This window comes from Thalassophryne amazonica, unplaced genomic scaffold (assembly GCF_902500255.1).
Source record: "Thalassophryne amazonica unplaced genomic scaffold, fThaAma1.1, whole genome shotgun sequence".
NCBI lineage: Eukaryota > Metazoa > Chordata > Actinopteri > Batrachoidiformes > Batrachoididae > Thalassophryne > Thalassophryne amazonica.
The window spans coordinates 77,501-91,727 of record NW_022986235.1 but is presented as its reverse complement, the minus strand read 5'-3'; the positions used below and the strand labels follow the sequence as shown (position 1 = coordinate 91,727).

The 14,227-nt window shown below is 41.9% G+C and overlaps 1 protein-coding gene across 1 annotated transcript in view; it reads left to right on the top strand.

Annotated features, from left to right (window-relative positions):
* The window catches only part of LOC117505651 (uncharacterized protein C2orf80-like), an 80,686-nt gene that overhangs the window by 727 nt on the left and 65,732 nt on the right, over nucleotides 1-14,227 (top strand). Inside the window, exons 2-3 of the mRNA XM_034165225.1 lie at nucleotides 13,753-13,862; nucleotides 13,953-14,034. Coding sequence (XP_034021116.1) covers nucleotides 13,798-13,862; nucleotides 13,953-14,034 — 147 coding nt within the window. The 5' untranslated portion in view covers nucleotides 13,753-13,797. The remainder of the gene's footprint in view (nucleotides 1-13,752; nucleotides 13,863-13,952; nucleotides 14,035-14,227) is intronic.

Sequence of the window (14,227 nt, the reverse complement as noted above, 5' to 3'; positions counted from 1 at the left end):
CCCCCCCGTATTGCACACTTCCCCTTACAATAAATACCATGGAGCCATCACACAGTCCTGCCCCCTTACGCAGTCTTATTCAGACGTTTGACAGACATCTGCACAAATGACTTTTTAAAACGGTTCATCTTAAACTTCAGAACTCTATACCGCCTACCTGAAGGCAAGAGTTGGTATCCTTTATCGAGGATGTGTGAGGAGTCAGTCAATATCCTCTGAGCTCGCCTGAGAACAGCCTGGTCATACAAAGACTGCGGGTCCTGGTTCTCCTTCCGTCCCATCACCTTCATAGCAGTGTGGATCAGACGACCTTATCAAGCTCTCCAACACAGCTTGGTAGAATATAAACATGATCCTCTGGTCCACACCAAAAACTCAGAGTCTGCGTAAAAAGTACAGTCTCTGCTGGACTACAGGACACAGGCTATCCATGTGGACTTTCCAGCTAAAAGTATTATCCAAATGAATTCCTAGGTACTTGTAAGAGCAAACCTGGCTTATACATGTGTTGTGTATGACCACCGGACTGTGGTCCCCTACAGACCCAGGGTCCAAGACCATTTAAAATGAGATTGTTGGTGTCACACCACTGAACAAAATTCTCAGTGATAAGCTGATGTGTCTGTGTCTTTGGGCTATAGGCTCAAGATGGCTGTATCATCTGAAAATTTAACAACATAATTTCATGGAAGAATGTGTGAGCATTTGTTAGTGTACAGTGTGAAGAGGAGTGGTGAGCGGACACAGCCCTGTGGAGCCCCCATGCTGATGGCTCTGAGACAGCGTTATTAACTCTTACACACTGACTACAATTGGTTAAAAAAAGAAAAGTGTCATTTGATTAAAAATGGATTCACATTCAACTGCTTCAGTTTCTCAAGAAGCAGATGAAGCTGGGGTGTGTTAAAAGCTGAACTAAAATTGACAAATAAAATACATGCATATGCTTGAGAGTCCTCCAAGTGTTTAATGATGAGGTGGGTAATACTGGCATCAGCAGTCGCCCTCCTGTGTCTGTCTGCAAACTGATATGGGTCAAGTGCCGAGTTGACACCGAGCTTCTGCTCAGCCACTGTGTACTTTTCAAGACATTTCATGACTACTGACGTCAAAGCTACGGGCCTAAAGTCATTATTTTCTGTTGGCCAGTTCTTCTTGGCTGTTGGCAATCTAATTGATTTTTTTTTTCTAGATGGTGGGTCCTGTATGCAGGTCCACTGACATCTGAGAAATGGGGCACATAGCAGAGATACCATCTGGGCCCGAGGCTTTTTTGCTGCATGTGTGTTTAAAGATAGACTGGATCTGCTGGGGATTAATTACAATCCTACACTCAGGGTCCACAGTGATATTATTCATCCTATCACTTTCCTCAACAAATTAACTGTTTCAAACCTGGAGAAAAAAAAAACATTCAATTAATTTGCTTTATCCACATCATTATTAGTAACTGTGTATTTCCTCGTTGTACTCATGTTGGTTATTCTCTTAACAGAGTGCCACATCTTACATTGACTTAAAATTATGTTCTAAAACCTCCTTGTGGTGTGTTCTGGCATCTTTGAGCATCCGATCCCTTTGTATTACCTTCAGACCAACTTTGTCCTTCTTCATGAGAGTTATCTTTTTGCTATTAATACACTCCTTTATAGACTTGGTTATATGTGGCTTGTTGTTGGGATAAACTACAGAGTTCTTTTTGGTGACCACAGCATCAACACAAAACTGTATGTAATCAGTTATTGTCTCTGCAGCCGCCTCCAGTTCCATCTGATGGAAAAGATCCCAGTCTGTACAAAGGAGGGATCCTTTAAGTGTCTCTGTCCCACACGGTCACCCATTTGGTTTGAGGCTTATTCCTTTTCAAATCAGTTTTGTAAATTGGAATGAGCTGGACTTTGTTATGGTCAGAAGTTGACAAAGGAGGTTTTCATTTTGCAGTGTCAGCACGTTTTACGTTTCCACAGCACTTGTCGAACACTGTTGTCTCGTGTGTCACACGTTACATATTGTTCAAAGCCGGGTAAAGATAGTTCTAATTTACAATGGTTAAATTCCCAAGAATGAAAAAGGGAGCTCCAGGTGACCGTTGCGGTTGCTGATGAACACAGTCTGCCGTTATGCTCGCGGTTCTGGCCTCCTGGGGGAACACACACACTGCACAAATGTAAATATTCCCAAACTCCTTCAGGAGATAGAAGAGTCTCAGTGACATGCATAACAGTTCCACATCAGCAGTGCACGAAGTCTCACGCACAGTGTAGTTCCTGCACCAGCTGTCATTCACAAACATGCAGACCCCGCCCCTCGGCTCTTTCCTGACCGTTCAGTTCTGTCCGACCGGATGAGAGAAAAACCATCAAGCTCAACGAACGAGTCTGGAATATCCTGATGGAGCCAAGTCTCAGTGAACGGCATCACGCTCGATTCCCTGTACTCATACCTTGGTGTTCAGGTGAAGTTCCTCTATTTTGTTTATCAGCGACCTTACATTGCTGAGAAACATACCAGGTAGAGGTGGTCGATTCCCTCTGCAGCAGAGATACTGCTGAATGCCCCCCTCTTTTACCTCTCTTCCTTGACTGACTCGTGCCAGCTGAACCTTCGCTGCATCCGGGAGATCAACAGGTGGAGTCAAGCCCGTGTTGCAGAGGGACAACAAAGCATCTCTGTTGTAACACGGTAGCGACTCCGCGTCAGCGTGATGAATTGTTTGGCATGTTGAAATCACTATCCAAATAATCAACGCGAGGAACAGTCCTTGTACAAAGGCTGCCATGGTAATCCTCCAACAAATATTACAAATTTCAATTACAATCACAGCACAACCCAGCAAAAATGTGGCATGAAACAAACAAACAAACATTGACGCATTAAGCCACAACCGAGTCCAAATCACCAGCAGAACAGTGCCACGTCACCCCCAGCTTTCAATCTGTGAAAGCCTATACACACTTGGTTTTGGTGTGACAGGTTCCCGGTTCAAATCCCACCCCTGCCACATTTCTCCATGTAATGTGGAGTTGGGTCAGGAAGGGCATCGGGCGTAAGACTTCTGCCAATTCAACATGCAGATCCATCTCAGATTTGCTGTGGCGACCCCGAGTGCAATCAAGAGAGAAGCCAAAGGGACTTACTTTTACACATTAGGGGAGGTGATGGTCCAGTGGTTTAGTGTTGGGCTTGAGACCAGAGAATCCTCGGTTCAAATCCCGGCCTGACTGGAAAATCACTAAGGGCCCTTGGGCAAGGTCCTTAATCCCCTAGTTGCTCCGCCTTGTATGGCAGCAGCCTGATATTGGGGTGAATGTGAGGCATTATTGTAAAGCGCTTTGAGCATCTGGTGCAGATGGAAAAGCGCTATGTAAATGCCGTCCATTTACTTTTACACATATGAATGATAACGCAAAAACTTTTTTTCTACTCACGGTTAGTGGTTGTGTGAAGCCATTTATTGTCACATTTATTGTTTACTCTTTTTAAATCATAATGACAACAAAAACTACCCAAATGACCCAGATCAAAAGTTTACATGCCCTGGTGATTTTGGCCTGATAACGTGTACACATTTGGCACAAACAGGTTTGAATGGCTACTAAAGGTAACCATCTTCACCTGTGATCTGTTTGCTTGTAATCAGTGTGTGTGTGTGTGTGTGAGAGAGAGAGAGAGAGAGAGTTTCTGGGCTCCTGACAAACCCTTGCATCTTTCATCCAGTGCTGCACTGACGTTTCTGAGTCATAGGGAAAGCAAAAGAAATGTCAAAGAATCTGCCAGAAAAGGTAACTGAACTGTATAAAACAGGAAAAGGATATAAAAAGATATACAAGGGACTGAGAATGCCAATCAGCAGTGTTCAAACTCTAATTAAGAAGTGGAAAATGAGGGAAACCAAACCATGGTCAGGCAGACTGTTATCTGGAAGGTGCAGTAACTTGGGTGACCTGCAGGGGCGCTAATGTAAAAGGCTGTGACTACACACCGCCAGATGCAGAAGTAGGGTGGCAGGTGAGCAGAAGAGGTTGTTGAAGCTCTGTAATAAAGTTTGTCGTGTTCCTGTGCTCACTCGTCAGCTTCCTTTGGCAATATTCAAACAAAACATCTGTACATAACAGAAATTGGTGATGAGGACTGGGATACTGCTTTGGAAGTGAGTTTTGAGCAGAAACCTGAACGTTGAGGCGGCTGTCCATTGTCCTTTGACCTCCACATCCTGTCTATGGCTGATGCTGAGACCTTGATCCATGCATTTATCTCTCCTAGATTGAACTACTGCAATGTTCTATTTTCTGGTTTACCACAGTCCAGCATTAGGGGTCTCCAGTTGGTTCAAAATGCTGCAGCCAGAGTTTTGACATGAAGCAGAAAGTTTGACCACATTACACCCATTTTGGCATCTCTTCACTGGCTTCCTGTCCCAATGAGATCAGATTTTAACGTTCTGCTACTAGTCTATAAAATTGTTCACAGACTGGCACCTCCCTACTGAGCTGATCTAATTATCTGATCTAATTATTTATAGTGTGCACATACTGAAGTGAAATTTAAGGCTGTAAAACCTCCCTTTGTGTATGGATTTTCATCAAAATTTGTTTCCATATTCTGTTTATTTTGTCATATAAAACCACTAACTTAAAAAAAAATACATTTTGTGGCTTTATTTTGACACAAAGCATGCTTTTTTCCCCCAAACAAACAAACAAACCCTTAAATGGTAAATGGACTCCATTTCTATAGCGCATTTCCATCTGCATCAGATGCTCAATGTTTTTTTCTTCTATGGTGTTTAATGGCAGAGGGGATCTTTATCATTGCACTGCTGCCACCTGCTGCATCAGTCCGTTATAGCAGCACTAACTCCTCTGGATGAGTCCAGTATCTTTCAAGTATTTAAAAAGCCAACACTTCCCCCTTCTTACTTGACCTTATGGTTAAAATCCTTCCTACAGAAACTTCTTTCAGGCTTTACAATTGATTTCCTTCAGTTTTTACTCTTTAATACCTAAACCATTCAAAATTGATGAGATATATTTTGCCTGCATGCTAAAATGGTCCTGCATCAATTTTATTTATATGTTTTATTTTGGTGAATTTCATGGACTGAGGTCCAGCTGGTGCTCAGGATGTGTGTGTGTGTGTGTGTGTTTTAATGATACTATGCTGTTTGTGTGTGTGTGTGTGGGGGGGGGGTTCCTGCTGACTGACATCAGCAGTCGGGCTGCAAACTCACATGGTGTAATTTAGGAATTTATTATGGGGCAATAATTTGTAAGCCTACATTTTACATGTCAATATTAATAAAGTCACTGTTTTTTTTTTTACCACTAATATTGTTGTTTTGATCTCTTTAAATTATGTACACGTTCTTGCATGAAGTACCGGTATATTTCAGAGGTCATTGCAGGTTAAAGAAAGACACTTGAAGAAGTTCAGTGATATCTGTCCAATGCAATGACATTCATAGTGGGTACATGTGCTGCAGCACGAGGCAGGTATCACTGAAAGGTCTACACAGACAGATTCTTTTTATTACAGCAGCCTAAGACTTCCACATACCCCAACATACAACAAATCTAAAGTGGAAATTCCTGAAATTAGGTCTCTGTAGTGGCCCTGGAATGCTTTTAAAATGCTCAAAACCTGTGAGTACAGTAACCATGAAGGCCCCTGGAACATGAACCCTGAACACAAGACTCTGGTGAAACAATTAGTCCTCAAAGATGGAGGAAGTGATGGTTTGTAACCCAATGTGTTGTGTGGGCCGCTGAAGAGGAGGTACTGCTGGCCCACCACCACCAGAGGGCACCCTGCCTGGAGTGCGGGCTCCAGGCACCAGAGAGCGCTGCCACCTCACAGGAGCAGCCGGGGTGACAGCTGTCACCTACCATCTGATCCGCATCGGTATATCAGCAAGACGTCATCTCCACCTCTTTGCCGAGATATCGCTCTACCGAGGAGGTAATGTACTCAGCCAATTGTCTTCTTGACCATAATACTTTGTTGCTTTTGCGCAGATAGTGAGTAGAACAGCAGGAGACTGTATTGGACCTTTTGGATAAGTACTCACATTCCTGCACTAACCAGTGTTTTCTTGACGAGAGGTGGAGGTGGTTTTTCCACCATACGTGTTGCTGGGTGCAGGCGCACCCACATCTGACTGTTTTTGTTCCTCGCCAGCAGTACCAGATCCAACAAGCGGAGGCAGTGGCCACCTGGGAGTTCGGGACTTGGCGGCTCCAGTATTCCCGGGGTTCGGTGGCGGAGGAAATCGTGTGGTTCCGGTTCTGCTTTGGACAGACGTCTTCTATCTTCAAGCCTGCCCACATGACACCTTTTGTGATTTGACTTTATTGTCTATTATTGTAATCTGTTGTGTTTGTTGTGCTTATTTCACAACAGTAAAAGTGCTATTTGACTTCCTCCATTGTCCGTTCATTTGCGCCCCCTGTTGTGGGTCCGTGTTCCTACACTTTCACAACACAATGGCTGTGAAGGCCCAAACCATCCTTGAGTAGACCCTGAGGCTCTAATTGCCCAGGGATGTTGGATGGACTGAGATGGTGCTGAGAAGCTCCTGCTCCAAAAATTGACACCTTCAAACTAGAATGAAATTTGCAGCTGCCCATAAGGACAAGGTTTAATCATCAGATGAGAGAAAGATTGATCTGTTTGGCCACAATAACAAGAGGCACTTTTGGAGCAGTAAAGGTGAGGCTTTCAAACCTATGAACACCCAACCAACTGTCAAGCGCGGTGGTGGTACCATCATGCTCTGCAGCAGTTTTGCTGCCAGTGGTACCGGTGCACGACACAAACGATGGAATAATGAAAGAGGAGGACAACCTCCAAATTCTTCAACATCCTCTCACATCAACAGTTAGACCACTGAAGCTTGGTGTGTCTTCCACCAGGACAATGATCCCAAACACATTGAAACTGGTTGTGGGGCTTCCGGTTTCCACCACCACCGAGATGGCAGCGTAAAACACGGTCTCCTCCGACCAAAACACTAAAACGCCCTGCTAACTAGAGAATAACCACAAGAACATACCAAAACAATTGGATAGCGGCGTAACAATGGAGATGAGGGCAAAAAGTAAGAAAAACAGCGGAGTTCAACGAAAACGAGGAGGAAAGACAAGTTACAGAAGCAGGTGCTAATGCTAAAGACGGCGGATGACAGAGAAGCACCGAAAGACCAAAGGCGAATATGGAACGGATTCTACAAGAAATACTGGAGTTCTGAAAAGAGAACGGTCAGCAATTGGACGATATAAAAGACGAGATTAACAAAACAAACCAGAGGATTGAAGAAGTGGAGGAGCGCATTGACAGTGCCGAAGCTAGGCTGCTAACAGTCGAGGAAGTGATAAACGTTAAAAATTCAGTGGCAACATGAAGAGAAGCTAATCAATCAGGAGGGAAGAACAAGAAGGGAGAATATCAGACTGTACAATGTACCAGAAGAAAAAGAGGGAAACTCAATGATAACTTTTATTGAGACGCTTCTCCGAGAAAAGCTGGATTTTCCCCCGACCACTGAACTACACATTGAAAGAGCACACAGAGCGCTGGCCACGAAACCCGCCGCTACAGACAGACCCCGATCGATTGTAATTAAATTTCACGGATATAAAGCAAAAGAAGTCCTTCACAGAGCCTGGGAAAAGAAGGAAATTCGCCTGGACAACCAGAGAATATACTTTGATCACGACTACCCTTCAGCCGTCCTGAATAAGAGGAAGGAATACAATGAGGTGAAACGAATGTTAAAAGTGAGGAAAATTCGCTTCCAGACACCGTATCCTGCCAAACTGCGGGTCTTCTATGAGGATGGGACACGACTCTACCACACGATCAACGAAGCCACGAGCGACATGGAGGCCAGGGGTCTCCCGGTCAAAGCTGTCCCCCCACCAGAAGATCCACTCGAGAAACTGAACCAGAACCCCTGGCACACAGCGAGAGGAGGGCGAGTGGCACACACCAGAGGTTCACCACGGAGCACCGGCATCAGAGAAAAGCTGCAGATCTTCAGACGACAAACTTCCACTTAAAAATAGTTCAAATGATTAAAAGGAAAAGAAAGAAATATAAGAAGAGACAGAAAAAAATCTGAAACATTCGGTTCTAACCAGCTCAAATTTTAAAACTAAACTGATGAAAAGCAAAGGCTGTGATAAATAATAGTATACTATTAACCTAGAGAAAGATTATACTCTCCTCAATAGGAATAGATAGACAGGTCTCAGACATGCCCCCCCAATCTCCTCAAAATAAATAGATACTAAAATTAGTCGGAGGCTGACAGCAACTATTTAAAGGCAATGGACGTTTTATGGCTTAACCCCCCAGGGAGGGCCCTCTACCTGCAGGTGTTTAAAGAGGCTTCCCCTCCAAAGCCAGAGATGCTCTGGCTATTTAAGGGATCACTCAACAAATTCCCTTTCCTTGAAGCTAATGTTTTGTACTGGTTCAGCTTGTTCAACGTTAATAGCTGCTTTAGTTATGTTTTCACTTACGTGCTTTTCAATATTTCACCAGAGGGAAGACCTGTAGCATATAGTTATGTATATATATATCTATATATATATAGATATATAGATAGATAGATATTTTGACCTCACATAAAAAAGGAAATGGCTAACCAAAAACTGAAATTTGTTTCCTTCAATGTGAATGGAATATTGAATGCAGTGAAACGTAGTAAGATACTGTCGAAAATGAAAAAAGAGAAGGCACAAATTGTGTATCTACAAGAAACGCGCTTAAACGATGCAGAACATGAGAAATTAAGAAAAACGGGCTTCTCAAACCTTTTCTTTTCATCATATAAAGCTAAGCACAAAAGAGGTGATGCTATTCTACTTTCCAACAAACTGGCCTTTCAACAGACTTATGTTCAGAAAGATAAAAAAGGCAGATTTATCTTGGTTAGAGGTATACTAGAAGGGACAGATGTCACTCTACTGAATATATACGCCCACCCTGGAAGTAATTTTTTGTTCTACAAAAAAATCTTTGATAGGATAGTGAGTCAGTCAGATGGAGTTTTAATATGCGGGGGAGACTTAAACCTACATCTGCAACCAAAGCTAGATGTATCAAACCCCTCATATGCCTCTAAAGCAATAAGTAAGAAATTTAAAGAATTGATGAATGAAATAGGATTAATCGACATATGGAGAGAAATGTTCCCCTCTGCTAAACAATACACACACTACTCCACCGCCCATTCAGTATACACCAGAATTGATTACTCCATCATATTAGCCCGAGACAAGTCAAGGATTGTAGACTCAGAAATTGGCACAATGGACCTAAGTAATCTTGCCCCAATATACCTCACCCTCAATCTGGAAAGTTGCAAGAGGAATACAACATGGCGGTTTAACTCCAGCCTCCTCAATGACAAATGAAATTCAAATGTATATAAAGGAAAATGCTAATGGAGAAACCTCACCACTTATGGGATGCAGCAAAGGCTGTTCTACAGGGCACGATTATAGCTATGTCCTCGCTCAAAAAGAAATTATGCCAAGGAAAACTGCTTGACCTACAAAAACAATTAAAACAATTGGAAAGCTACCATTCACTAAATCAAGACTCACATACACTGCAAAAAATAAAAAAAGTTAGAAATGAAATTAATCTAATGTATACACAGGAAATTGAGAAGAAAATGCTCTTTACTAGACAAAGATTTTATGAAAATGGTCCTAAATTCACAAAATGACTGGCTTGGAAACTGAAAAAGCAATATGCAAACAACATGATATATAGAATTCGAGACCCACAAAAAAATAGCATTGAAAGCAAACAAGAACAGATCGAAGCAGCTTTTGAATCATTCTACAAGCGGCTTTATTCTAGAACAACAGAGACTCAAGGAGATCAGATTGACTCATTTCTAGAAACTCTAGATCTACCAGTTATGACAGAGGAACAAAACAAAACTCTAAGTACAGAAATAACCCCAAAAGAACTATCAGATGCAATAAACAGATTAAAAAGCAATAAATCACCAGGTAGTGATGGGTTTACAACCGAATGGTACAAGACATTTAAGGTAGAACTTATGCCTATATTGCTAACTGCATGTAACTGGGCACTGAGAAAAGCAGAGACCCCACCGTCTTGGAAAGAAGCCATTATTTCCCTCATACATAAAGAGGGGAAAGATAAACTTGAGTGCGGATCATACAGACCAATTTCGATACTCAATGTTGATTACCGCATATACACATCGATAATGGCCCGAAGAATGGAAAAAATGTTGCCCACCCTAATTCACAATGATCAGACAGGTTTTATACACGCACGACTCACACAAGACAACATAAGACGCACCCTGCACATTATGGACCACATTAAACAACATAAGATAAAGGCATTAATCCTTAATCCTAAGTCTAGATGCAGAAAAAGCCTTTGACTCTGTCAGCTGGCAATACCTCTTTAAGGTCCTAATTAAATTTGGTTTTAATGAAATGGTAAACAGCATCAAAGCTATTTATAACAATCCTACGGCAAGAATTAAAATAAAGGGCTACCTATCCAAACCACTCACCTTAGAGAGAGGAGTGAGGCAGGGATGTGCCTGGTCTCCACTCCTTTTTGCCCTATTCCTAGAACCGCTAGCCCAACACATTAGACAGAATGTTAAAATTAAGGGAATTTATATCAACAAAACTGAACATAAAATAGCATGCTATGCAGATGATGTCCTCCTGTATCTTAAAATCCCTGAGACATCCTTACCGGAGGCTTTGACTTTCTTAAATAACTTAGGTTCTATGTCAGGGTATAAACTAAATGTCAATAAAACTGAAACTCTAACATATAACTTCAGTCCATGTGAAAAATTAAAAGAAAAATACCCTCTAAGATGGAAAACAGAATCCTTTAAATACCTGGGAGTAAACCTGCCTAAATATTTGACAAAACTTTATGAGAAAAATTATGAACCTCTGCTTTGTAAGATTAAGGAGGATCTTAGGAGGTGGAATCTTATACCCATTCTGAGCGCAAGAATTGAAACAATAAAAATTAATATATTACCGAGGTTCCTTTACCTATTTCAAACGCTACCAATCTTAATTTCAAGAAAACAAACTGGAGAATGGGATAAAATAATATCAAGATTTATATGGCAAGGGAAGAAACCCAGAATACAATATAAAACGTTAGAGCTACCTAAACAGAAGGGGGGATGGGGCCTACCATGCTTGGAAAAATATTATGTCTCAGCACAAATGAGAGCGTTGCTCTGTTGGTGCAACCCCTCCTACAAGGCACAATGGAAAGATATTGAGTGCAGTCTGATACCTGACCTACATATACAGGCCGTACTACCGGATAAAAACTTACAATACATAGATAGACTCGAAAATCCATGGGTGAACTCCACTCATTAATTATCATCATTATCATCATTAATTAGAAAATACAAACTGAATGATGATGTTAGAATTTTAAGTTGGTGTGCTTTTGATTCGGATTTTATACCAAACAAATTTGATGATAGATTCAAAGCTCAGACTGAAAAAGGCATCACATCAATGTGCAGTATTATACAGAAGGATACTCTTATGAGTTTTCAAAGGCTAAAGGATAATTTCTCATTACAAAGACAAGATTTCTATAGATACCTCCAATTACGACATTATTATAATAATCAGAATATAAAAAATAGGGATGGTAGAGAGGTCAGTAAACCATTTGTTCAATTATTTATTGATGCATACAAATCGAACATAGAGAGAGGGATTATCTCCCGACTGTATAAGAGTCTACTGTTGTGTGGGCTGCTGAAGAGGAGGTACTGCTGGCCCACCACCACCAGTCGGCACCCTGCTTGGAGTGCGGGCTTCAAGCATGAGAGGGCACCGAGACAACAGAGAGTGACAGCTGTCACTCATTTACACCAGCTGTCACCAATCACCACCTTCCCTACAAAAGCCGGATTATTACTCCACCTCCTCGCCGAGAAATCAGCTACCGTTTAAGGTAATTCTCTGCAAGTCATACTTTTTGAGACTAATTATTGTTCTGTGTGCAGCCGTATTCCTGAAGTCTGTCATAATTGGATTGGCGTGCAGTGAGAGTCTGCGACGTCTTCACCTCTCACTCCATCCAAGGAGCAACTGTCAGGAGCTGCACGGGTGATTCTGTATCAGAGGTGGAGGTTTTCCCTCCCTGAAGACCTGTGGGTGAAGGATTACTGGGTGTGTGGATACACACTCACCATTAACTGTTTTCATCTTCTGCCAGCAGTACCAGGGTCTGCAACAGAAGACGGTGACCACCTGGGGACTCAGGACTTGGCGGCTCCGGTGTTCTTCAGGCCGTTGGTGGTGGAAGCTGTGTGGGTCCCGGCTCTTCGATCGCCAGAGGTCTCCTATCTTCGAGCCTGCCCGCACGTCACCTTGTGTTTAATTGGCATTATATATTTTTGTCTGTATCCAGTTGTGCGTTTCACAACATTAAATTGTTACTCTTTGTCTTATCCATTGTCCGTTCATTTGCGCCCCCTGTTGCGGGTCCGTGTTACGACACCTTCCCAACATCTACAGAACTTAGAAACTAACTCAACAAAATATATACAAGTTAAATGGGAAAGGGAAGGAAACATAACAATAACAGATAAAGAATGGGAAGATATTTGCACATTTCAATGGAAAATTACAAAATCTCATGCATGGAAGGAATTCTGTTGGAAAAATATAACCCGATACTTCATCACCCCAGTCATGAAGGTGCACCAAAACAATAATAATGCTCTCTGCTGGTGAAGCTGTGGATGTCAGACTGCGAATCACTATCATGTTTTTGGGATTATCCAAAAATACAAAATTATTGGAAAGTTGTACATAATGCAATACAGGAAGTCCTCAATACATGGATACCATTTGACTTCAAAACCATGTACTTAGGACTTATCCCACCAAGACTGATGGCTAAAGATAAGTATCTGATAGGGGTGTTGCTGGCAGCAGGGAAAAAGGCTTTAACTAAGAGATGGAGGCTGCAAACCGGACCTACACTTAATAATTGGATAGATGTGACAATGGAAATATACATTTTGGAAAATGTTACATTTTCTTTGAATCTAAAGATGGACATTTTTATGAAAAACTGGAAAGGATGGGTGCATTTTATTAGACCTCGAAGACCAGACTTTGTCAAGATAGTGAACTAAGGGAACGGCAACCTCTCATCTATTACACAGGGTTTTTTTTTTTTTTCTTTTCAAGTCTTCAACAGTATCTCAATGACTAAGATAACTGAATGAAACTAAAATACTGCAGATACTCTTTAAAAAGTATTTTATGTGTTTTTGACTGTTGTTTTATAACCCCTCTGGATGTAAATAGTTCAACTGAACATGTCCTGTTTCTTCCCCCCCTTTTCTTCCTTTCACCCTCTACGGTGTTAAAACAAAAGGAAGTGGACCAGTCATACGGCCGTTAGAAACCTTTGGAAAAAGAAATTCATTACAACTATAACATAACAGTTAAAAAAATGTGGTTTTATTTGGATGTTTTATAACATGTATCTCCAAATAAAAAGATAATTTCAAAAAAAAAAAAAAAAGAAACTGGTTGTGGGTTGGATAAAGCAGGTTAAAGTGAAGCTTCTGGAATGGCCTTCACAAAGCCCCGACCTCAACATCACGAAGCCGGGTCGGGCCGGGATACTAATATTAAGTCATGAATGATGTTTTCTGTACACTCACTCCACCCTGTCTAGGTCCACTGCGTATGGAAGCGTTTTGTCATCTCTGCAGGAGTCTTGATGAGGCTTGTTGACATTGAAGATATGGAGTCCAGACATCTGAAACAAGCTGTGAAGGCTCTTCTGTGAGTGAACGTCACAGCCTGCAGCCTGTCGAAAACTAAAACACTGAGACGAAGTCCTAACTTTTGTTTTTCCTCTCCTAATCCAAACAGTGGAGATTACATCGGCCAGAAACTCCGAGAGAATTCTTTTGATCCAAAGGGGACAGAGAGTTCCACCACGCTGGACGACCTGGTAAAAACACAAAGCTAACTGGGAAGGCATTGATTAGAGTGCATGCTTTGGCTGAGACCCGAAGCACTGTTTCTGGTCAGAAGGCTGCACCACATAACCGGGTGTGCACCGTGTTACTATGGACATTAAAAAAGGTCCAATTCACCACATTAAACTGACCACAGTCTGTCTTTGACCGACTGCCGTTAGACTG